This window comes from Salmo trutta, unplaced genomic scaffold (assembly GCF_901001165.1).
Source record: "Salmo trutta unplaced genomic scaffold, fSalTru1.1, whole genome shotgun sequence".
Classification (NCBI taxonomy): Eukaryota; Metazoa; Chordata; class Actinopteri; order Salmoniformes; family Salmonidae; genus Salmo; species Salmo trutta.
The window spans coordinates 792,891-817,911 of NW_021823488.1; the positions used below are offsets into that span (position 1 = coordinate 792,891).

Genomic DNA, 25,021 nt, shown 5'->3' on the forward strand with positions numbered 1-25,021 from the left:
TATGTATTATGTATTTGCCGTGTATTGGAATTGTGCCGCAGAGCATCATGGGGGTTTGTATGTGTTGTGATGTTCACGTTCCAGATAAATGGTTGATCTGATTCCTGTCTCCCGTCTCATCTTTATTGAATTGTACCAATGTTTGCTGCTGCATTAAAGAAACTATCAGAACACTGTGAGTTGAATGGTGTTGTAAATGACATCATTAGAGACAGACTAGTATGTGGACTACGGAGTGAAGCTACACAGAAGAGACTGTTGACTGAAAGTTATTAGTTTTTTGGGCACATCATTTGTCTCCATGGCAACATGGGCAATACTGGTTAAAGCTGAATAGTTTAAGGAACTGAGATCATTCATTGTCTTCACCTTCTACTAACCAGAGTTTCTGTCACATGGGATGACGCTGGAGAGACAAAAGCAGGTACGGGGAGTCAAACACTTAATATGGAACGAGACAGGAACAGCGTCAGAAAACGAGCAACAGACAAAAACAATGAATACAGCAGCAGGGAACAGACAAATATAGGGGAGGAAATAACCAGGTGATGAGGGAGTCCAGGTGAGTCCAATAACGCTGATGTGCGTGACGAGGGAAAGCAGGCGTGCGTAATGGATGATAGGAGTGATGCACGCGCCGGGGGGGGGGGGGGGGGGGGAGCTGGAGGAGACGTGACAGTTTCAGTAAACCAGCTGATAAACCACAGAACACAGCTTTGTAAGAACACTATAAGAAGGAGAAAACATGTATGCAGTCAAATTCACTGTTATCTTTCTACCTTCCTCCATGTCTCAAATTCACTGTTATCTTTCTACCTTCCTCCATGTCTCATATTCACTGTTATCTTTCTACCTTCCCCCATGTCTCATATTCACTGTTATCTCTCTACCTTCCCCCATGTCTCATATTCACTGTTATCTTTCTACCTTCCCCCATGTCTCATATTCACTGTTATCTTTCTACCTTCCTCCATGTCTCATATTCACTGTTATCTTTCTACCTTCCCCCATGTCTCATATTCACTGTTATCTTTCTACCTTCCCCCATGTCTCATATTCACTGTTATCTTTCTACCTTCCCCCATGTCTCATATTCACTGTTATCTTTCTACCTTCCCCCATGTCTCATATTCACTGTTATCTTTCTACCTTCCCCCACAGAGATGGCTTGATGAAGTGTGCAGCATAGAGTGCATAGTCCTTTAGTCTCTATGGGCCAGATGGCCAGTTGGTGAGGGCCACAGCATAGTCCTTTAGTCTCTATGGGCCAGGTGGCCAGTTGGTGAGGGCCACAGCATAGTCCTTTGGTCTCCATGGGCCAGATGTCCAGTTGGTGAGGGCCACAGCATAGTCCTTTAGTCTCTATGGGCCAGGTGGCCAGTTGGTGAGGGCCACAGCATAGTCCTTTAGTCTCTATGGGCCAGATGGCCAGTTGGTGAGGGCCACAGCATAGTCCTTTAGTCTCTATGGGCCTGTTGGTGAGGGCCACAGCATAGTCCTTTAGTCTCCATGGGCCTGTTGGTGAGGGCCACAGCATAGTCCTTTAGTCTCTATGGGCCAGATGGCCAGTTCGTGAGGGCCACAGCATAGTCCTTTAGTCTCTATGGGCCAGATGGCCAGTTGGTGAGGGCCACAGCATAGTCCTTTAGTCTCTATGGGCCAGATGGCCAGTTGGTGAGGGCCACAGCATAGTCCTTTAGTCTCTATGGACCAGGTGGCCAGTTGGTGAGGGCCACAGCATAGTCCTTTAGTCTCTATGGACCAGGTGGCCAGTTGGTGAGGGCCACAGCATAGTCCTTTAGTCTCTATGGACCAGATGGCCAGTTGGTGAGGGCCACAGCATAGTCCTTTAGTCTCTATGGACCAGGTGGCCAGTTGGTGAGGGCCACAGCATAGTCCTTTAGTCTCTATGGACCAGGTGGCCAGTTGGTGAGGGCCACAGCATGGGGAATGAAACTGTTCAGATGGGGGTCTATAACATCCAATCACATAGGTTTACAGCAACTTCCTTGCTAATAACTCAAACTTCCTTGGTTTAAATAAAGACAATATTTCTACAGGTGTAGGATCTTAATTTGATCATCCTGTTGCAGGACAACGTTGCTGCAATGCAGTTAATTTTAAACTTGTGTTGTATTTGAGATTTAGAAAGGCTTTTGGAGTTTGTAATAGCGGCTACTTCCTCTGCAAGAAAACAGGCGTCCGCATCACGTGACTGTCAGAAGTTGTGATTTCCTCATATGAAATTAGAAGTACGTTTGTAGCCTACGCAGTTACAAAATGGCTGTTGACACAGGGGCAAACGTTTCTCCAAAACATTAGAAGTGGGATAAATGTGTTGATTTGAAGGAAAGAAGTGCAGACTGGTAAGTCTACTGTAGGCTACATAGAACTATTATCAAGTTAGGTTGTGGTCAGACAAAGCTTGAGATATGATCCTTTATCATGCTGACTGACCTGAAGGTCTCTGTAGGAAATGAGATATGATCCTTTATCATGCTGACTGACCTGAAGGTCTCTGTAGGAAATGAGATATGATCCTTTATCATGCTGACCGACCTGAAGGTCTCTGTAGGAAATGTTGTGATAAAATCAGGTCTAGGCTATATGCTCTGGTATTTAGACTGAAAACTGATTTGTAGGTGGTCAGTCCTGCTACTGATAGTTTATGTGAACTGATCTGAACAGGTTTAGACTGGTCATCTATGATATGTAGGTTATATACAGTACATTCTCTGTCCTGCTACTGGTAGGACTATAACATTATGTTGATCTGAACAGGTTTAGACTGGTCATCTATGATATGTAGGTTATATACAGTACATTCTCTGTCCTGCTACTGGTAGGACTATAACATTATGTTGATCTGAACAGGTTTAGGCTGGTCATCTATGTAGGTTATATACAGTACATTCTCTGTCCTGCTACTGGTAGGACTAAAACATTATGTTGATCTGAACAGGTTTAGACTGGTCATCTATGATATGTAGGTTATATACAGTACATTATCTGTCCTACTTATTATTATTATTATTATTATTATTGTTGTTGTTCTGTCTATAACTACCTTAACAAACAGTGACTTATTATTATTATTATTGTTATTATTATTATTGTTGCTGTACTGTCTATAACTACCTTAACAAACACTGACTTATTATTATTATTATTATTATTATTATTATTGTTGTTGTACTGTCTATAACTACCTTAACAAACAGTGACTTATTATTATTATTATTATTATTATTGTTGTTGTACTGTCTATAACTACCTTAACAAACAGTGACTTATTATTATTATTGACAGTTACCATGGAGATGAAATGTCACAACTACATGTTCATGTGATGCTTTAAATCACCTGACTGTTTCTATGTCTGTTAGTGAATGTATTATTTCTCTAAGAGATAATTAATACATGAGAACAATTGACCTTCAATAATTAGTTGTCACTGTGTTAACCACAACCAACATGCTGGATCTCTGTTTAGTTGTCACTGTGTTAACCACAACCAACATGCTGGATCTCTGTTTAGTTGTTACTGTGTTGACCACAACCAACATGCTGGATCTCTGTTTAGTTGTTACTGTGTTAACCACAACCAACATGCTGGATCTCTGTTTAGTTGTCACTGTGTTAATCACAACCAACATGCTGGATCTCTGTTTAGTTGTCACTGTGTTAACCACAACCAACATGCTGGATCTCTGTTTAGTTGTTACTGTGTTAACCACAACCAACATGCTGGATCTCTGTTTAGTTGTTACTGTGTTAACCACAACCAACATGCTGGATCTCTGTTTAGTTGTCACTGTGTTGACCACAACCAACATGCTGGATCTCTGTTTAGTTGTCACTGTGTTAACCACAACCAACATGTTGGATCTCTGTTTAGTTGTCACTGTGTTAACCACAACCAACATGCTGGATCTCTGTTTAGTTGTCACTGTGTTAACCACAACCAACATGCTGGATCTCTGTTTAGTTGTCACTGTGTTAACCACAACCAACATGCTGGATCTCTGTTTAGTTGTCACTGTGTTAATCACAACCAACATGCTGGATCTCTGTTTAGTTGTCACTGTGTTAACCACAACCAACATGCTGGATCTCTGTTTAGTTGTTACTGTGTTAACCACAACCAACATGCTGGATCTCTGTTTAGTTGTTACTGTGTTAACCACAACCAACATGCTGGATCTCTGTTTAGTTGTCACTGTGTTGACCACAACCAACATGCTGGATCTCTGTTTAGTTGTCACTGTGTTAACCACAACCAACATGTTGGATCTCTGTTTAGTTGTCACTGTGTTAACCACAACCAACATGCTGGATCTCTGTTTAGTTGTCACTGTGTTAACCACAACCAACATGCTGGATCTCTGTTTAGTTGTCACTGTGTTAACCACAACCAACATGCTGGATCTCTGTTTAGTTGTCACTGTGTTAACCACAACCAACATGCTGGATCTCTGTTTCGTTGTCACTGTGTTAACCACAACCAACATGCTGGATCTCTGTTTAGCTGTCACTGTGTTAACCACAACCAACATGCTGGATCTCTGTTTAGTTGTTACTGTGTTAACCACAACCAACATGCTGGATCTCTGTTTAGTTGTTACTGTGTTGACCACAACCAACATGCTGGATCTCTGTTTAGTTGTTACTGTGTTAACCACAACCAACATGCTGGATCTCTGTTTAGTTGTCTCTGTGTTAACCACAACCAACACGCTGGATCTCTGTTTAGGGGTCCTGTCTCTAAAATGAGTCTCTCTTGGAAGAGAGAGGAGGAGGTCCCTGCCTCGAAAAGGAGTGTCTCTGGGGAACATGGCACCAAATCTAAGAGGTGAGATGACAATTTTTTAAAGAATTTATGAAGAGTTTATATACAAAATGCTATATCCACCATTTTTTCACATTTGTGTTTTTTCATCAGAAATGAAGGCTTATGGGTGTGTAACATATTACTGTTCTAAGATTTTAAATTCATAGATTTTAGCGTATGACATTTTACTGAGAACATCACAGCAAGATGAAACAAATATTGCTGCATTCTCTAGATTCTGCATTCACCAGATTCTCACATTTCATTTGTGTTATAGAGCCCCACAGTGGAGGTGTCATAATACCCATAACACCTAGCGGTCAAACAGGGAAATGGTTCCAATAGTTTTATAGAGCCTCACAGTGGAGGTGTCATAAAACCCATAACTCCTAGCGGTCAAACAGGGAAATGGTTCCAATAGTTTTATAGAGCCCCACAGTGGAGGTGTCATAGTACCCATAACACCTAGTGGTCAAACAGGGAAATGGTTCCAATAGTTTTATAGAGCCCCACAGTGGAGGTGGTATAATACCCATAACACCTAGCGGTCAAACAGGGAAATGGTTCCAATAGTTTTATAGAGCCTCACAGTGGAGGTGTCATAAAACCCATAACACCTAGCGGTCAAACAGGGAAATGGTTCCAATAGTTTTATAGAGCCCCACAGTGGTGTCATAGTACCCATAACACCTAGTGGTCAAACAGGGAAATGGTTCCAATAGTTTTATAGAGCCCCACAGTGGAGGTGTCATAGTACCCATAACAGCTAGTGGTCAAACAGGGAAATGGTTCCAATAGTTTTATAGAGCCCCACAGTGGAGGTGGTATAATACCCATAACACCTAGCGGTCAAACAGGGAAATGGTTCCAAGATTTTTTTTTGTTAATGAGGAAGTTCTGACTAATGGCTAATAAACTATAAGCTATAAAAATAAGGAGAGTGGCACACTCCATACAGTGAGGGAAAACAGTATTTGATCCCCTGCTGATTTTGTACGTTTGCCCACTGACAAAGAAATGATCAGTCTATCATTTTAATGGTAGGTTTATTTGAACAGTCAAGTAATGCATGGGGAAGAAATGGCACAGCAGCCATTTTGGGAGGGGGTGTGGATGACCACACACCATAGCAGTCATCTTTTATATAACAACAAAAAAATCCAGAAAAACGCATGTCAAAAATGTTATAAATTGATTTGCATTTTAATGAGGGAAATAAGTATTTGACCCCCTCTCAATCAGAAAGATTTCTGGCTCCCAGGTGTCTTTTATACAGGTAACGAGCTGAGATTAGGAGCACACTCTTAAAGGGAGTGCTCCTAACCGCAGCTTGTTACCTGTAAAAAAAAAAGACACCTGTCCACAGATGCAATCAATCAATCAGATTCCAAACTCTCCACCATGGCCAAGACCAAAGAGCTCTCCAAGGATGTCAGGGACAAGATTGTAGACCTACACAAGGCTGGAATGGGCTACAAGACCATTGCCAAGCAGCTTGGTGAGAAGGTGACAACAGTTGGTGCGATTATTCGTAAATGGAAGAAACACAAAAGAACTGTCAATATCCCTCTGCCTGGGGCTCCATGCAAGATCTCACCTCGTGGAGTTGCAATGATCATGAGAACGGTGAGGAATCAGCCCAGAACTACATGGGAGGATCTTGTCAATGATTTCAAGGCAGCTGGGACCATAGTCACCAAGAAATCAATTGGTAACACACTACGCCGTGAAGGACTGAAATCCTACAGCGCCCGCAAGGTCCCCCTGCTCAAGAAAGCACCTATACATGCCCATCTGAAGTTTGCCAATGAACATCTGAATGATTCAGAGGACAACTGGGTGAAAGTGTTGTGGTCAGATGAGACCAAAATGGAGCTCTTTGGCATCAACTCAACTCACCGTGTTTGGAGGAGGAGGAATGCTGCTTATGACCCCAAGAACACCATCCCCACCGTCAAACATGAAGGTGGAAACATTATGCTTTGGGGGTGTTTTTCTGCTAAGGGGACAGGACAACTTCACCGCATCAAAGGGACGATGGACGGGGCCATGTACCGTCAAATCTTGGGTAAGAACCTCCTTCCCTCAGCCAGGGCATTGAAAATGGGTTGTGGATGGGTATTCCAGCATGACAATGACCCAAAACACATGGCCAAGGCAACAAAGGAGTGGCTCAAGAAGAAGCACATTAAGGTCCTGGAGTGGCCTAGCCAGTCTCCAGACCTTAATCCCATAGAAAATCTGTGGAGGGAGCTGAAAGTTCGAGTTGCCAAAAGTCAAACCGTAATGACTTGGAGAAGATCTGCAAAGAGGAGTGGGACAAAATCCCTCCTGAGATGTGTGCAAACCTGGTGGCCAACTACAAGAAACGTCTGACCTCTGTGATTGCCAACAAGGGTTTTGCCACCAAGTACTAAGTCATGTTTTGCAGAGGGGTCAAATACTTATTTCCCTCATTAAAATGCAAATCAATATACATCATTTTTGACATGCGTTTTTCTTGATTTTTTTGTTGTTATTCTGTCTCTCACTGTTCAAATAAACTTTCCATTAAAATTATAGACTGATAATTTCTTTGCCATTGGGCAAACGTACAAAATCAGCAGGGGATCAAATACTTTTTTCCCTCACTGTAAATCTCTACTTGCACATTCATCTTCTGCACATCAATTACTCCAGAGTTTATTTGGTATATTATAATTACTTCGTCACCATGGCCTATTTATTGCCTTACCTCCTTTATCTTACCTCATTTGCACACACTGTATATATACTTTTTATGCTGTATTATTGACTGTATGTTTGTTTATTCCATGTGTAAATCTGTGTTGTTGTCTGTGTCACACTGCTTTGCCTTTTTCTTGGCCAGGTCGCAGTTGTAAATGAGAACTTGTTCTCAACTAGCCTACCTGGTTAAACAAAGGTGAAATACATTTTAAAAATGTAAAAAATCTGCCTTGAATAACAGGTTGCCACTGCTCCAAAGCAATTACATGTGGCACAGGAACCACTGACTGGCTGCATGTTTCTATTATTCAGATACCTGCTGGTACCTCTTAACTGGTTAGGACAGCTCATGAGGTTATTATCCAGATACCTGCTGGTACCTCTTAACTGTTTAGGACAGCTCATGAGGCTATTATCCAGATACCTGCTGGTGCCTCTTAACTGTTTAGGACAGCTCATGAGGCTATTATCCAGATACCTGCTGGTACCTCTTAACTGGTTAGGACAGCTCATGAGGCTATTATCCAGATACCTGCTGGTACCTCTTAACTGTTTAGGACAGCTCATGAGGCTATTATCCAGATACCTGCTGGTACCTCTTAACTGGTTAGGACAGCTCATAAGGTTATTATCCAGATACCTGCTGGTACCTCTTAACTGGTTAGGACAGCTCATGAGGTTATTATCCAGACACCTGCTGGTACCTCTTAACTGGTTAGGACAGCTCATGGGGTTATTATCCAGATACCTGCTGGTACCTCTTAACTGGTTAGGACAGCTCATGAGGTTATTATCCAGATACCTGCTGGTACCTCTTAACTGGTTAGGACAGCTCATGAGGCTATTATCCAGGTACCTGCTGGTACCTCTTAACTGGTTAGGACAGCTCATGTTTCTATTATCCAGATACCTGCTGGTACCTCTTAACTGGTTAGGACAGCTCATGAGGTTATTATCCAGACACCTGCTGGTACCTCTTAACTGGTTAGGACAGCTCATGAGGCTATTATCCAGATACCTGCTGAGGTCCTAAATATCTGCCAGTAGATGGGACACAATATTACTAATGTAACCCACTGTAAAGACTGGGTTTAGTTGATTGTGTTGCACTGCTCATGTCTGCGTTCTGGAACTTCCCGCGTCCACGTACAGAACTGCCCGCGTCCACGTACGGTGTGGCACCAAGGATATTGTCAGGTTACGTGCAGAGTGGGCTGAGGTGATCTTGGGGAACAATGACAGAGTTCGTTACAGTGTTGAGACGCTGAAGTTTATTGTTTAATTTGCTTTTTGCTTTACGGTCAGGGACAGTATGAGTTTAGCCAGATCCTTTTCACTCTCTATCCTTGTTTCATTTTGTGGTTCACTGGATTCGTCCTCATCCTCGAGACGAGGGACAGACGAACGACCTGCTAGCTAGCCAAGCTAGTCAGTACAGCTAGGTAAGCTAGCTACTCTACCAGCAGCATCCTCATTTTTCCTAGCTACCACTACATCATCACTAGCTGCCTGCATTACTTGTGGACCGATGGAGCTCCCTGGTTGTTTCATCCACCAGTTAAATCCCATGGAAAGCTTCCGTCTCTCTCGTTGACGGATGCTGGCTACCTCTGTCCGGTTCTCCTCTTTTCACTAGATGGACGGTAACTTTAGTGTTTAACCCCTCTGTGTCCAATGACCGAAGTTTTGAAAAAAAAAATCGTGACGCCTCAAGTAGTCTGGACACATTCCATTTTTAACAATGTTTTTTTTTCTGATAAAACTAGTTCATTGCATCCGCCATGGAGCTCAGTTTCATAATATTACCTTATGTCCCTAGTTATGAAGTTATAGCGAAAAAACAGGCCTTATTTTAGGTCATTTTTCACCCTTCCAGCTCCTATTAGTTTAATTGAGCACCGTGGCACCACCTGACATTCTGAACGTTCTATACCATTGCCCATTGTTCTGCGTCACAATGCCAGCTTCGCTATTGTTATCAATGAGACCTGCCTGCGTTAACATTGTAGGCTGACCTCAAGTATTATTATTAGTATTATTACTATTATTATCACAGCTACTTGGTGCACACTTCACCTGGGTACACGTTGTGGTGACCCACAGTACTAGTGATGGCTGGCGCAAACCGATCAAACGTTAAGCATTTTCTGGTCATAGTTAACCAATTTTGTTTTCAGAAAAATGTATACAACCTAAACAGAACACATGTCCCTGCCCTCTTTTTCAAGATGTGGCCGATTTATACAGACATAATAAAACATGTAATTAAGATATAACACTTTTTTTGAGGAGTTATTGTTTCTGAATGGCTACTGGGTAATTTGATATGCATCGAAATCTTCGTTTGTAGGCATTGAATTGAGCAAATGCTGCACAGGTTCACTGAGTTACAACGCAAATGGATAGGTCTAGCTCATTGATTTGTAGATCTGACTCAGTTGAGCCTTGAAAGTTTTGTGAATGAGTTATGTAGTACCCACAGAAGACCACAGGGAGGAGCTAGAGAGCTATAAACCCATAATGTTTTTAGCCTTAAAACCTTTAAACCTAACAATCAATAAAATGTATTTATGAAGCCCTTTTTACATCAGCAGATGTCACAAAGTGCTATACAGAAATTCTAACCCTACGTATTACCTATTTTAGCCTTAACCCCTAACCCTAATTCTAGGGTAGGGTAGCCTAGAACACTTTTAGAAACTATTTTAGTAATAATATTATGTTAGTAAATACAAGTATAGTACCAAACAGCATGTTGATTATTTTGTTAATCAAACCTGTCTAAGCCTTTTGCTGTTTTTATTTTGTTATTAGTTTTTTTCTAATATTTATTATTGCAAGGCACACAACAAGCCACATGTGTTTTTATTTTTCAAATGTGGTTTGAACTGGGAGACCTAGTAACCTCTTTGTGAATGTCCAGCAATTGGCGTGGGATAGACAAGGCAGGTTTGAGACTAATCTAAGGAATTAACAATGTTTTTTTTTCTTCTCAGGTGTCTCACTAATGTCTGTCTGTGAATGACTGACTTTTAATTGCTAAATATTTCCAATAGATGGCAGCATAAGACCACGAAGCATCAGTTATAGGATACAAGCAGCAATATGATTGACATAAAATAACATGCAATCACAACCTATATGTCCCATGATTTTCTAAAATGGCCAATCATTACTTTAGTTAGCTATATATCTCCTTCTCGCGCATGAAGCTGACTTCATACGCGAGAAGGCATCGCGGGTTGATGCTGGTTGATGAATTTGACAATGAATGTACTGGGAAAATACATTTTTCTCAACTAGAGGTGACTCAATTAATGTTCAGGCTTATTGATAATCGTTATATTAATGAAGTATAATTTCAAACATGAGCATAAAAACAGGTAATAATAAACATGAATCTTCATTAAATTACTAAACAGTAATCTGTTAAATGCTTTTTCAGTCCTTCCTCTTGCGTTAGCAGTGTGGAAAGGGACAGAAAGAATCTCACACCGGAGTTCTCCTGTGAGGGGGAGTGGTGGTGTATCCAGGGAGAAAACTAAACTAATCTTCTGATAAGTCATTCGTGGTGTTATGCTGCCATCTAATGAAATGATTTAGAAACTGCAGTAATATTGAATAATGTGTAATTCCTTACTGAAGTAGTAATTTCTCAGAATTGCAAAATTGAATATTTTCTAGTTAATTTTACAACTTACAACCATAAAATAACAATTTATTGCATAATAAACAATGAAACTGACGAAACCAAAAACATCATACATTTAGTTAATTATATATATGAAAAACTATTTATTAGATGGGAGACATTATCTGCCAAAGTAACAGCCCTGTAGACAAAGAAGAGCTCTCCAGTAGGAACCAAAACATTCAAAGGCCATTTTCTCAAAAGTGAGGTTACAAGTTCATCAACGTTCAAAGCAGAATTACTTTCCCATTGTTAATCAACTGTAGTGTATGATATACCATTTTCTAGCCCTGAGTCTCTAAATGTATCCAGTGTAAAAAACACTTTGAAAATGTTTCTAAAATAAGACCGAATCGTGCCGGGCGGTTACATTTGACTGTGTTAAACCTAGCAGTACTACTGATTTCTCTGAGAGTGAGGCAGATATATATTATTACTGTATAAAACCTCGCAGTACTACTGATTTCTCTGAGAGTGAGGCAGATATATATTATTACTGTGTAAAACCTAGCAGTACTACTGATTTCTCTGAGAGTGAGGCAGATATATATTATTACTGTATAAAACCTAGCAGTACTACTGATTTCTCTGAGAGTGATGCAGATATATATTATTACTGTGTAAAACCTAGCAGTACTACTGATTTCTCTGAGAGTGAGGCAGATATATATTATTACTGTATTAAACCTAGCAGTACTACTGATTTCTCTGAGAGTGAGGCAGATATATATTATTACTGTGTTAAACCTAGCAGTACTACTGATTTCTCTGAGAGTGAGGCAGATATATAGTATTGAGCAAAGAAAACATTTGACTCTCTAAAATGAAACCGTCATGTGATAGTTTATAAACAAATTCATGTCTGTCATTGAACAACCCCATGTCATGATTAGATAGTGAAAAACACGCCAATCTCTTTCATAATTTCTTTAAAAAATAAAAGCTAATTTACGAACATTTCTGAAAAGTGATATATAGCGTTTTGGAATGAAACTCTTCTTATGTTTCCCATCTGAGATCAGAGTAGATTAGAGATGTAATGTTTGTCTCTGTTGTGTTGAAGACCAATCAAGCAGAAGAGACCAGCCTCCCGTTTACCCAGCTGTGTGTCCATGAAGAGTGACCAGTCTATGGATCCTCTTATATACTTTAGAGAGGGAGACTTTTCTACTGAACAAAGGTAAGAAGAACTCATGGGTCATGGTCAGTGAGTTAAACAACACTGTCTCTAGTCATTTCTCCTCTCCCATTTTCCCATTTCTTTTTGTTGTTTTCATAATCCATAGGCTAATCCTTCTGTCCATTTGCATAGTCCTAAAACAATATTAAACAAACACAACGTTCCCTCCCTGTGTGTGTGTGTGAGAGTGTGTGTGTTTGCACTCCCTGGACAAGGATATGAAATCTCTATCCTGATTGCCTAGTCACTTTTGCCACTACCTACATGTACATATTACCTCAATTATAGTCTCATTATTACCTCAACTACCTGGTACCCCTGCACATTGACTCAGTACTGGTGCTCCTTATAGTCTCATTATTACCTCAACTACCTGGTACCCCTGCACATTGACTCAGTACTGGTACTCCTTATAGTCTCATTATTACCTCAACTACCTGGTACCCCTGCACATTGACTCAGTACTGGTACTCCTTATAGTCTCATTATTGTTATTTTGTGTTACTATTTCCTTTTTGTTATTTACAAGGTACAAGGGCAATGTAGCGCATCTGGTGAACAGGGCAGAGATCCATATCCACAGGCAGACCGGTAGAAACTGGATCAGCAGCACGACAAGGTATCATGTCTGTATCAAAAGCTGTTCTAATGGTCTGAGGTAGGTGTTAGATTACGAGCGCTTTCAACGTTAATAACAATGTTTTTTGAAACAGCTCAGAGATTTAACGATGCTCCTGCGAATATTCGAATGATTAACTTTTCCTTAAAATGCATTTGGGAAACCAGACCCTGAATAAAAACATCTGCTAAATGACTAAAATGTCAAATGTAAATGTTTTACAAACTGATCTCATATTTCTGTATTGAATTATTATATTTAAATGTTTTAATATTGATGTCACAAGTGTATCATTTGTACAGTTCTTTATTAAAAATGTAGTTATTTTTTACATTTGACTTTGTAAAACCTAGCAGTACTACTTATTTCTCTGAGAGTGAGGCAGATATATATTATTACTGTATTAAACCTAGCAGTACTACTGATTTCTCTGAGAGTGAGACAGATATATATTATTACTGTGTTAAACCTAGCAGTACTACTGATTTCTCTGAGAGGCAGATATATATTATTACTGTGTTAAACCTAGCAGTACTACTGATTTCTCTGAGAGTGAGGCAGATATATATTATTACTGTATTAAACCTAGCAGTACTACTGATTTCTCTGAGAGTGAGGCAGATATATATTATTACTGTGTTAAACCTAGCAGTACTACTGATTTCTCTGAGAGGCAGATATATATTATTACTGTTTAAAACCTAGCAGTACTACTGATTTCTCTGAGAGGCAGATATATATTATTACTGTGTTAAACCTAGCAGTACTACTGATTTCTCTGAGAGGCAGATATATATTATTACTGTGTTAAACCTAGCAGTACTACTGATTTCTCTGAGAGGCAGATATATATTATTACTGTATTAAACCTAGCAGTACTACTGATTTCTCTGAGAGGCAGATACATATTATTACTGTGTTAAACCTAGCAGTACTACTGATTTCTCTGAGAGGCAGATATATATTATTACTGTGTTAAACCTAGCAGTACTACTGATTTCTCTGAGAGTGAGGCAGATATATATTATTACTGTATTAAACCTAGCAGTACTACTGATTTCTCTGAGAGTGAGGCAGATATATATTATTACTGTGTTAAACCTAGCAGTACTACTGATTTCTCTGAGCGGCAGATATATATTATTACTGTGTTAAACCTAGCAGTACTACTGATTTCTCTGAGAGTGAGGCAGATTTATATTATTACTGTGTTAAACCTAGCAGTACTACTGATTTCTCTGAGAGGCAGATATATATTATTACTGTGTTAAACCTAACAGTACTACTGATTTCTCTGAGAGGCAGATATATATTATTACTGTGTTAAACCTAGCAGTACTACTGATTTCTCTGAGAGGCAGATATATATTATTACTGTATTAAACCTAGCAGTACTAATGATTTCTCTGAGAGTGAGGCAGATATATAGCATTTTGCAAAAAAAAACATTTGACTCTGAAATGAAACCATCAAGTGATGATTTTAAACTAATACATGTCTGTCATTGAATAATCCAATGCCATGATTAGATAGTGAAAAATCACACCAATCTCTTTCATCATTTCTTTAAACAATAAAAGCTAATTTACGAACATTTCTGAAAAGTTATATATAGCGTTTTGGAATAAAACTCTTCTTATGTTTCCCATCTGAGCTCAGAGCAGATGAGAGATGAAATGTTTGTCTCTGTTGTGTTGAAGTCCAATCAAGCAGGAGAGACCAGCCTCCCCTGTACCCAGCTGTGTGTCCATGAAGAGTGACTGGTCTATGATTCAACCTATATCCTTTAGAGAGGGAGACCTTTCTACTGAACAAAGGTAAGAAGAACTCATGGGTCATGGTCAGTGAGTTAAACAACACTGTCTCTAGTCATTTCTCCTCTCCCATTTTCTCATTTCTTTTTGTTGTTTTCATAATCCATAGGCTAATCCTTTTATCCATTTATATAGTCCTAAAACAATATTAAACAAACACATCGTTCCCTCTCTCTCTGTGTGTGTGTGTGTGCACTATAGTGTTTAGAGAGGGAGACTTTTCTACTGAACAAAGGTAAGAAGAACTCATGGGTCATGGTCAGTGAGTTAAACAACACTGTCTCTAGTCATTTCTCCTCTCCTCTCCCTTTTTTCCATTTTCATAGTCCTTAAACAATATTAAACAAACACAACATTCCCTCCGTGTGTGTGTGTGTGTGTGCACTCCCTGGATGAGGAGATGTAATCTCTATCCTGATTGCCTAGTCACTTTTACCCCTACCTACATGTACACTACCGTTCAAAAGTTTGGAGTAACTTAGTAATGTCCATATTTTCGAAAGAAAAGTAAAAAAATGTGTCCATTAAAATAACATCAAATTGATCAGAAATACAGTGTAGACATTGTTAACTTCTCTAGGGTAGGGGGCAGTATTTTGACGTCCGGATGAAAGGCATGCCCAAATTAAACTGCCTGCTACTCAGGCTCAGAAGGTAGGAAATGCATAGTATTAGTAGATTTGGATAGAAAACACTCTGAAGTTTCTAAACCTGTTTGAATGATGTCTGTGAGTATAACAGAACTCATATGGCAGGCAAAAACCTGAGAAAAATCCACCCAGGAAGTGGGAAATCTGAGGGTTGTAGTTTTTTCAAGTGATTGCCTATTGCCTACACAGTGACTTAGGGTTCATTTTGCACTTCCTAAGGCTTCCACTAGATGTCATCAGTCTTTAGAATGTTGTTTCATGCTTCTACTGGGAATATTGAGTGAACAAGAGTCAGATGAGTGACGAAATGACATGAGCTCAGAGGTGCGCCCTCAAGTGAGTGTGAGCTGTGTTCCTTTTCTTTTCTGAAGACATTGGATTGTCCGGTTGGAATATTACTGAAGATTTATGTTAAAAACATCCTAAAGATTGATGCTATACATCATTTGACATATTTCTACGAACGTAAATAGAACTTCTTTTTACTTTTCGGCGTGACTTTTTTGCTTCCTGCATTTGGAGGAGTGGACTGATCGCGCGAACAAAAAGGAGGTATTTGGACATAAATTAAGGACTTTATCGAACAAAACAAACATTTATTGTGGACCTGGGATCCCTGGTAGTGCATTCTGATGAAGATCATCAAAGGTAAGTGAATATTTATAATATTATTTCTGAGTTTTATTGACTCAACAAAATGGCGGGTTTGGTTTCGTGTCTGAACGCTGTACTCAGATTATTGCAAAGTATGCATTCGCTGTAAAGTTTTTTTTAAAATCTAACACAGCGGTTGCATTAAGGAGAGGTGTATCTATAATTCTTTGAATAACAGTTTAATATTTTATCAACGTTTATGATGAGTATTTCTGTAAATTGATGTGCTCATTCACCAGAAGTTTTGGGACATTTCTGAACATTACACGCCAATGTAATATGGGGGTTTTGGATATAAATATGAACTTTATCGAGGAAAACATACATGTCTTGTGTAACATGAAGTCCTATGAGTGCCATCTGATGAAGATCATCAAAGGTTAGTGATTAATTTTAGCTGTATTTCTGGTTTTTGTGACGCCTCTCCTTGCTTGGAAAATGGCTGTGTGGTTTTTCTTGTCTAGGTGCTGTCCTAACATAATCTAATGCTATGCTTTCGCCGTAAAGCCTTTTTGAAATCGGACACTGTGGTTGGATTAACGAGAAGTTTGTCTTTAAAATGGGATATAATATACTGCTCAAAAAAATAAAGGGAACACTTAAACAACACATCCTAGATCTGAATGAAAGAAATAATCTTATTAAATACTTTTTTCTTTACATAGTTGAATGTGCTGACAACCCATGGAGGTCTGGATTTGGAGTCACACTCAAAATTAAAGTGGAAAACCACACTACAGGCTGATCCAACTTTGATGTAATGTCCTTAAAACAAGTGAAAATGAGGCTCAGTAGTGTGTGTGGCCTCCACGTGCCTGTATGACCTCCCTACAATGCCTGGGCATGCTCCTGATGAGGTGGCGGATGGTCTCCTGAGGGATCTCCTCCCAGACCTGGACTAAAGCATCCGCCAACTCCTGCACAGTCTGTGGTGCAACGTGGCGTTGGTGGATGGAGCGAGACATGATGTCCCAGATGTGCTCAATTGGATTCAGGTCTGGGGAACGGGCGGGCCAGTACATAGCATCAATGCCTTCCTCTTGCAGGAACTGCTAACACACTCCAGCCACATGAGGTCTAGCATTGTCTTGCATTAGGAGGAACCCAGGGCCAACCGCACCAGCATATGGTCTCACAAGGGGTCTGAGGATCTCATCTCGGTAACTAATGGCAGTCAGGCTACCTCTGGCGAGCACATGGAGGGCTGTGCGGCCCCCCAAAGAAATGCCACAACACACCATGACGGACCCACCGCCTAACCGGTCATGCTGGAGGATGTTGCAGGCAGCAGAATGTTCTCCACGGTGTCTCCAGACTCTGCCAGGGCTCTGGCAGTGCTTCTCCTGCTCCTCCTTGCACAAAGGTGGAGGTAGCGGTCCTGCTGCTGGGTTGTTGCCCTCCTACGGCCTCCTCCACGTCTCCTGATGTACTGGCCTGTCTCCTGGTAGCGCCTCCATGCTCTGGACACTACACTGACAGACACAGTAAACCTTCTTGCCACAGCTCGCATTGATGTGCCATCCTGGATGAGCTGCACTACCTGAGCCACTTGTGTGGGTTGTAGACTCCGTCTCATACTACCACTAGAGTGAAAGCACCGCCAGCATTCAAAAGTGACCAAAACATCAACCAGGAAGCATAGGAACTGAGAAGTGATCTGTGGTCCTCACCTGCAGAACCACTCCTTTATTGGGGGTGTCTTGCTAATTGCCTATAATTTCCACCTGTTGTCTATTCCATTTGCACAACAACATGTGAAATTTATTGTCAATCAGTGTTGCTTCCTAAGTGGACAGTTTGATTTCACAGAAGTGTGCTTAACTTAGAGTTACATTGTGTTGTTTAAGTGTTCCCTTTATTTTTTTGAGCAGTGTAGTTGTATGTTTGAGAAATTTGAGTTATGAGATTTTTGTTGTTTTGAGTTTGGCGCCCTGCTATTTCACTGGCTGTTGAATAGTGTGTCCCGCAGTTGGGACAGTCACGTCCCACATACCCAAGAGGTTAATGACTTCTAGCTGGAAAACTGATTTTTTATGGAATATCTACATAGGCGTACATAGGCCCATTATCAGCAACCATCACTCCTGTGTTCCAATGGCACGTTGTGTTCGCTAATCCAAGTTTATAATTTTAAAAGGGTAATTGATCATTATAAAATCCTTTTGCAATTATGTTAGCACAGCTGAAAACTGTTGTTCTGATTAAAGAAGCAATAAAACTGGCCTTCTTTAGACTAATTGAGTATCTAGAACATTAGCATTTGTGGGTTTGTTTACAGGCTCAAAATGGCCAGAAACAAAGTACTTTCTTTTGAAACTCATCAATCTATTCTTGTTCATAGAAAATAAGGCTATTCCATGCGAGTAATTGCCAAGAAACTGAAGATCTCGTACAATGTTGTGTACTACTCCCTTCACAGAACAGTGCAAACTGGCTCTAACCAGAATAGGAGGCCCCAGTGCACAACTGAGCAAGAGGACAAGTACATTAGTGTCTAATTTGAGAAACAGACGCCTTACAAGTTTTCAACTGGAAGCTTTATCAAATAGTACCCGGAAAACACCAGTCTCAATGTCAACAGTAAAGACCGTTTAAAAAAGAAAAGATTAAGATGGGCAAAATAACACAGACATTGGGCAGAGGAAGATTGGAAGAAAGTGTTATGGACAGACTAATCTAAGTTTGAGGTATTTGGATCACAAACAAGAACATTCGTGAGATGCAGAAAAAATGAAAAGATTCTGGAGGAGTGCTTGACTCCTTCTGAAGATCTCATACAACACTGTGTACTACTCCCTTCACAGAACAGCGCAAACTGGCTCTAACCAGAATAGAAAGAGGAGTGGGAGGCCCCGATGCACAACTGAGCATGAGGACAAGTACATCAGAGTGTCTAGTTTGAGAAACAGACGCCTCACAAGTCCTCAACTGGTAGCTTCATTGAATAGTAACCACAAACCACCAGTCTCAACGTCTCGCCTTCTAGGCAGAGTTCCTCTGTCCAGTGTCTGTGTTCTTTTGCCCATCTTAATATTTTATTTTTATTGGCCAGTCTGAGATATGGCTTTTTCTTTACAACTCTGCCTAGAAGGCCAGCATCCCGGAGTTGCCTCTTCACTGTTGACGTTGAGACTGGTGTTTTGAGGGTAAAGTAAAGTATAAAATAAAAATTATTAAATTAAATAATAAAGTAAGTATTTCTGAACAATAATTGATTCTACTGGACAGAGTAAGAGAATGAATACCTGGAATAAGATATTACTAGTTAGTAGAACTGCTACTTGAGCTGAGTTGCTGACAGACAGCAGTTTTCAAAGTGGAAACTAATCAGTATGTCTACATGTTATCAGTAAAACGTCTGGTAAAGATGGTGGAGGAGCTTTTACATTATATGGTTTTATGTTTATCTCAGGGTTTCTCAATCCTTTTGTTCTTACCAGCACTTACACACCTGATTCAACTAATCATCAAATATTTGAAGACAGTTTAATATTTGAGGCATACAAATGAACATTCTCAAATTAAAACCTTTTGGGTTTGTAGGCCTGTTAACAATTATTAAAGTCCTACAGTAACTCACATTTAGGAGGAAAAAAACACAGCTAAACTTGGTTACGAGTAAATTATATGTTTATCTAAATAACGCAAGAGAGATGTCTTGAAGAAACGCCTCTGGGTTTAGAACTCTGTGTCTCAGTGCCCTGCGACAGTGGGAAGTTCGTTTTGCATGGCCCGGTGCTACAGGTGAGTGGAGTTTTATTTTAAGGAACAATGGAATGGTCTAAAATGCGCAAACTCTGCTCACCCGGGGAGCCGGGCAATGCAAAACGAATTCACCCAGTGACCGTTACTTTATTCCTTAAATGAAACTGAAAGTAACTTTGTAGCCCACGCAGTTACAAAATGTCTGTTGAAACTGTGGCTCATATGTCTCTAGAACGTTAGAACAGTGGTGGAAAAAGTTCTCAATTCTCATACTGGAGTAAAAGTAAAGATTCCTTAATAGAAAATGACTCAATTAAAAGTGAAAGTCACCCAGTAAAATACTACTTCAGTAAAAGTCAAAGTATTTGGTTTCAAATATAATTAAGTATCAAAAGTAAATGTAATTGCTAAAATATACTTAAGCATCAAAAGTAAAAGCAAAGTAGTGATAATTTAAAATTCCTTTTATTAAGCAAACCAGACGGCACAATTTTCTTGTTATTTTAATTTACGGATAGCCAGGGTCACACTCCAACACTCAGACATCATTTAAAAACAAAACATTTGTGTTTAGTGAGTCTGTTAGATCAGAGGCAGTAGAGATGACCAGGGATGTTCTCTGTTTAGTGAGTCCTCCAGATCAGAGGCAGTAGGGATGACCAGGGATGTTCTCTGTTTAGTGAGTCCACCAGATCAGAGGCAGGAGGGATGACCAGGGATGTTCTCTGTTTAGTGAGTCCTCCAGATCAGAGGCAGTAGGGATGACCAGGGATGTTCTCTGTTTAGTGAGTCCTCCAGATCAGAGGCAGTAGGGATGACCAGGGATGTTCTCTGTTTAGTGAGTCCTCCAGATCAGAGGCAGTAGGGATGACCAGGGATGTTCTCTGTTTAGTGAGTCTGCCAGATCAGAGGCAGTAGGGATGTTCTCTTGATAAGTGTGTGAATTGGACCATTTTTCTGTCCTGCTAAGCATTCAAAATGTAATGAGTACTTTTGGGTGTCAGGGAAAATGTATGGGGTAAAAAGTACATAATTTTCTTTAATTAAGAATGTAGTGAAGTAAAAGTAAAAGTTGTTAAAAATAGAATACTATTCTACTGTATCTTAGTCTATGCCGCTCAGACCTTGTGGCCAATAACATTTGATTTGATTTGGTTTAGATTAGGCTATATACACTACATTACCAAAAGTATGTGGACACCTGCTAGTCGGACATCTCATTCCAAAATCATGGGCATTCATTTGGAGTTGGTCCCCCCCTTTGATGCTATAACAGCCTCCTCTCTTCTGGGAAGAGCTTTCCACTAGATGTTGGAACATTGCTGCTTCCATTCAGCCACAAGAGCATTAGGGAGGTTGGGCACTGATGTTGGGTGATTTAGGCCTGGCTCGCAGTCGGTGTTCCAATTCATACTAAAGGTGTTCGATCGGGTTGAGGTCAGGGCTAGTGTGCAGGCCAGTCAAGTAGTTCCACACCGATCTCAACAAGCCATTTCTGTATGGACCTCTCTTTGTGCACAGGGACATTATCATGCTGAAACAGGAAAGGGACTTCCCCAAACTGTTGCCACAAAGTTGGAAGCACAGAATCGTCTAGAATGTAATTTTATTCTGTAGCGTCAAGATTTATCTTCACTAGAACTAGGGGGCCGATCCAGGAAAAACAGCCCCAGACCATAATTCCTCCTCCACCAGTCCGTCGGACTGCCAGATGGTGAAGCGTGATTCATAACTCCAAAGAACACGTTTCCACTGCTCCAGAGTCCAATGGCGGCGAGCTTTCACCACTCAAGCCGATGCTCGGCAATGGAAGCTCATTTCATGAAGCTCCAGACGAACAGTTATTTTGCTGACGTTGCATTTTGGAACTCGGTAGTGAATGTTGCAACCGAGGACAGCGCTTACCCACTAGGCCGGCCCTTTCTGTGAGCTTCTGTTTCCTACCACTTCACTGTTGAGCCGTTGTTGCTCCTAGACATTTCCACTTTACAATAACAGCACTTACAGTTGACCGTAGCAGCTCTAGCAGGGCAGGAATTTGACGAAATGACTTGTTGGAAAGGTGGCATCCTATGACGGTGCCCCGTTGAAAGTCACTGAGCTCTTCATTACGGGCCATTCTACTGCCAATGTTTGTCTATGGAGATTGCATGGCTGTCCACTCGATTTTATACACCTGTCAGCAACGGGTGAGGCTGAAATAGACGAATCCAATAATTTGAAGGGGCGTCCACATACTTTTGTAAATATAGTGTAGATGCTCTGTCCTGCTACTGGTAGGCCTATAACATTATTTGAACTGATCTGAACAGGTTTAGACTGGTCATCTATGATATGTAGGTTATATACAGTACATTCTCTGTCCTGCTACTGGTAGGACTATAACATTATGTTGATCTGAACAGGTTTAGACTGGTCATCTATGATATGTAGGTTATATACAGTACATTCTCTGTCCTGCTACTGTTAGGACTATAACATTATGTTGATCTGAACAGGTTTAGACTGGTCATCTATGATATGTAGGCTATAGCTGAGGTATAGACCTTGATCTGCATATCACTAACAAACTGCTATTATACATTATAACCTAGTCTACTTTACATAATATAACATCTCTCACTTGATGCATAAAAACTTTCTGAATGGATCAACAATTTCCTCCTCAGATCAATCATGTCCGTTTTAGCCCTTCTGTCTATATTCTCAGATACGTTTAGAAAAGAACAGATTGAAAGACAATAAATAGTCTACTGTTAGTGAATACAAATACGTGTGAGACATGGCCTTGTGTTGCTGTACTGTCTATAACTACCTTAACAAACAGAGACTTATTATTATTATTATTATTATTATTATTATTATTATTATTATTATTATTGTTGCTGTACTGTCTATAACTACCTTAACAAACAGTGACTTATTTTTATTATTATTATTATTATTATTGTTGTTGTTCTGTCTATAACTACCTTAACAAGCAGAGACTTATTATTATTATTATTATTATTATTATTGTTATTGTTATTGTTGCTGTACTGTCTATAACTACCTTAACAAACAGTGACTTATTATTATTATTATTATTATTATTATTGTTGTTGTTCTGTCTATAACTACCTTAACAAGCAGAGACTTATTATTGACAGTTACCATGGAGATGAAATGTCACAGCTACATGTTCATGTGATGCATTAAATCACCTGACTGTTTAGATATGCCTGTTAGTAAATGTTTTATTTCTCAAAGAGCTTATGAATAAATGAGAACAATTGACAATCAAGAAATAGTTGTCACTGTGTTAACCACAACCAACATGCTGGATCTCTGTTTAGGGGACAGTTCTCTAAAATGAGTCTCTCTGGGGAGAGAGAGGAGGGGGGCCCTGCCTCTAAAATGAGACTTTCTGGGACACATGACAACAAAGCTAAGAGGTAAGATGAAAATTTTATGAATAATTTATTAAGTTTATTTCCAAAATAAATTGTTATCTAAAGTTGAATGCAGTTACTGTAAATCTCTCTGGATAAGAGCATCTGCTAAATCAGGGGTTCTCAATCCGGGGTCTGTGGAGGTACTGCAGGGGCGCCACGGCACCCTGACTGTACTTGTTGCCATGTAAGACATTTGATAGAATTTTCACATGACACGACCACATTGCCTACTCTTGTCCGCGTTCTGGAACTGTCCACGTCCACGTCTGGTGTGGCGCCAAATATATTGTCCGGTTACGCGCAGAGTGGGCTGAGGTGATTTTGGGGAATAACGTTGAAGTTTATTGCTAAATTAGCTTTTTGCTTTACGGTCAGGGACAGTATGACTGTAGCCAGATCCTTTTCACTCTCTATCCTTGTTTCATTTTGTGGTTCTCCGGATTCATCATCATCATCGAGACAGATGAACGACCTCACTCCACCTACAGTCCCATACCTCTTTACCTCCACCTACAGTCACATACCTCTTTACCTCCACCTACAGTCCCATACCTCTTTACCTCCACCTACAGTCCCATACCTCTTTACCTCCACCTACAGTCCCATACCTCTAAAAAAGCATTTAACGACTCACTCAGCTGTTCCACGTTAATACCGATGGTTTTGGGAAACAGCTCAGAGATTTAACTGTCACATCCTGACCAGTATAGGGGTTATTTGTTATTGTAGTTTGGTCAGGACGTGGCAGAGGGTATTTGTTTTATGTGGTTCGGGGTGGTGGTTTGGTTAGTAGGGTGTTAGATTTATTATTTCCGGGTTTTGGGTTATGTTCTATGTTTTGTATTTCTATGTTCTATTTCTATGTTTAGGTTAATGGGGGGGTTGGACTCTCAATTGGAGGCAGGTGCTTTCTCGTTGCCTCTGAGAGTCCTATATATGGGTATGTGTTTGGGTTTTGTATTTTGTGGGTAGTTGTATTCAGCACTGCTGTGAGTATTAGCCTGTGAAACTGTCGGTCTGTCGTTCTCTGTTTTTCTAGTTTTTTCCGTGTTCACATTTATTTAATAAATATAATGATGAACATGCAACCCGCTGCGCCTTGGTCCTCTCTTCACTACGACAGCCGTTACAGAACTACCCACCACAAAAAGACCAAGCAGCGGAGAAAGGAGCAAAGGGGATTACGGGTGGACTATAGGGAGCAGCACCTGGAGTGGAGGAAGCAGCGCGCTCGGGAGGAGATGGCATCCTGGTCGCTGGAGGTTTTGGAGTCAAGGATTGACTGGACATGGGAACAATTACTGGACCACTGACAACCTGCCTGGGAAGCAGGTAGAGCACGAGAGGCACCCCCAATAACATTTTTTTGGGGGGCACACGGGTAGTTTGGCTGGGCCAAGGGTGAGCCCTAAGCCAGCTACCCGTGATTATATGGAGGAGCGTATGGAGTGGAGGGCGCCAAGTTATGAAGAAGTGCGCACGATCTTGCCCATACGCACGCACAGTCCAGTGCGAGATATTCCAGCCCCTCGCAGATGCCGTGCTAGAGTGGGCATCCAGCCTGAGAGGAGGATGCCTGCGCAGCGCGTCTGGTCGCCGGTACGCCTCCTAGGTCCAGGCTACCCTACTCCCGCTCTACGCACGGCAACCATCAGGCCCTTGCACAGCCCAGTTCACCCTGTACTAGCACCCCGCTCGTACAGGGCTACTAGTTCC

General features: G+C 40.6%; 1 protein-coding gene across 1 annotated transcript in view; it reads left to right on the forward strand.

The window, feature by feature from the left end:
* The first annotated feature begins 2,164 nt into the window (after positions 1 to 2,164).
* LOC115191155 (uncharacterized) overlaps positions 2,165 to 25,021 on the forward strand; it is a 50,742-nt gene continuing 27,885 nt past the window's right edge. Inside the window, exons 1-6 of the mRNA XM_029749110.1 lie at positions 2,165 to 2,366; positions 4,754 to 4,852; positions 12,313 to 12,429; positions 12,959 to 13,048; positions 14,749 to 14,865; positions 23,207 to 23,305. Coding sequence (XP_029604970.1) covers positions 4,770 to 4,852; positions 12,313 to 12,429; positions 12,959 to 13,048; positions 14,749 to 14,865; positions 23,207 to 23,305 — 506 coding nt within the window. The 5' untranslated portion in view covers positions 2,165 to 2,366; positions 4,754 to 4,769. The remainder of the gene's footprint in view (positions 2,367 to 4,753; positions 4,853 to 12,312; positions 12,430 to 12,958; positions 13,049 to 14,748; positions 14,866 to 23,206; positions 23,306 to 25,021) is intronic.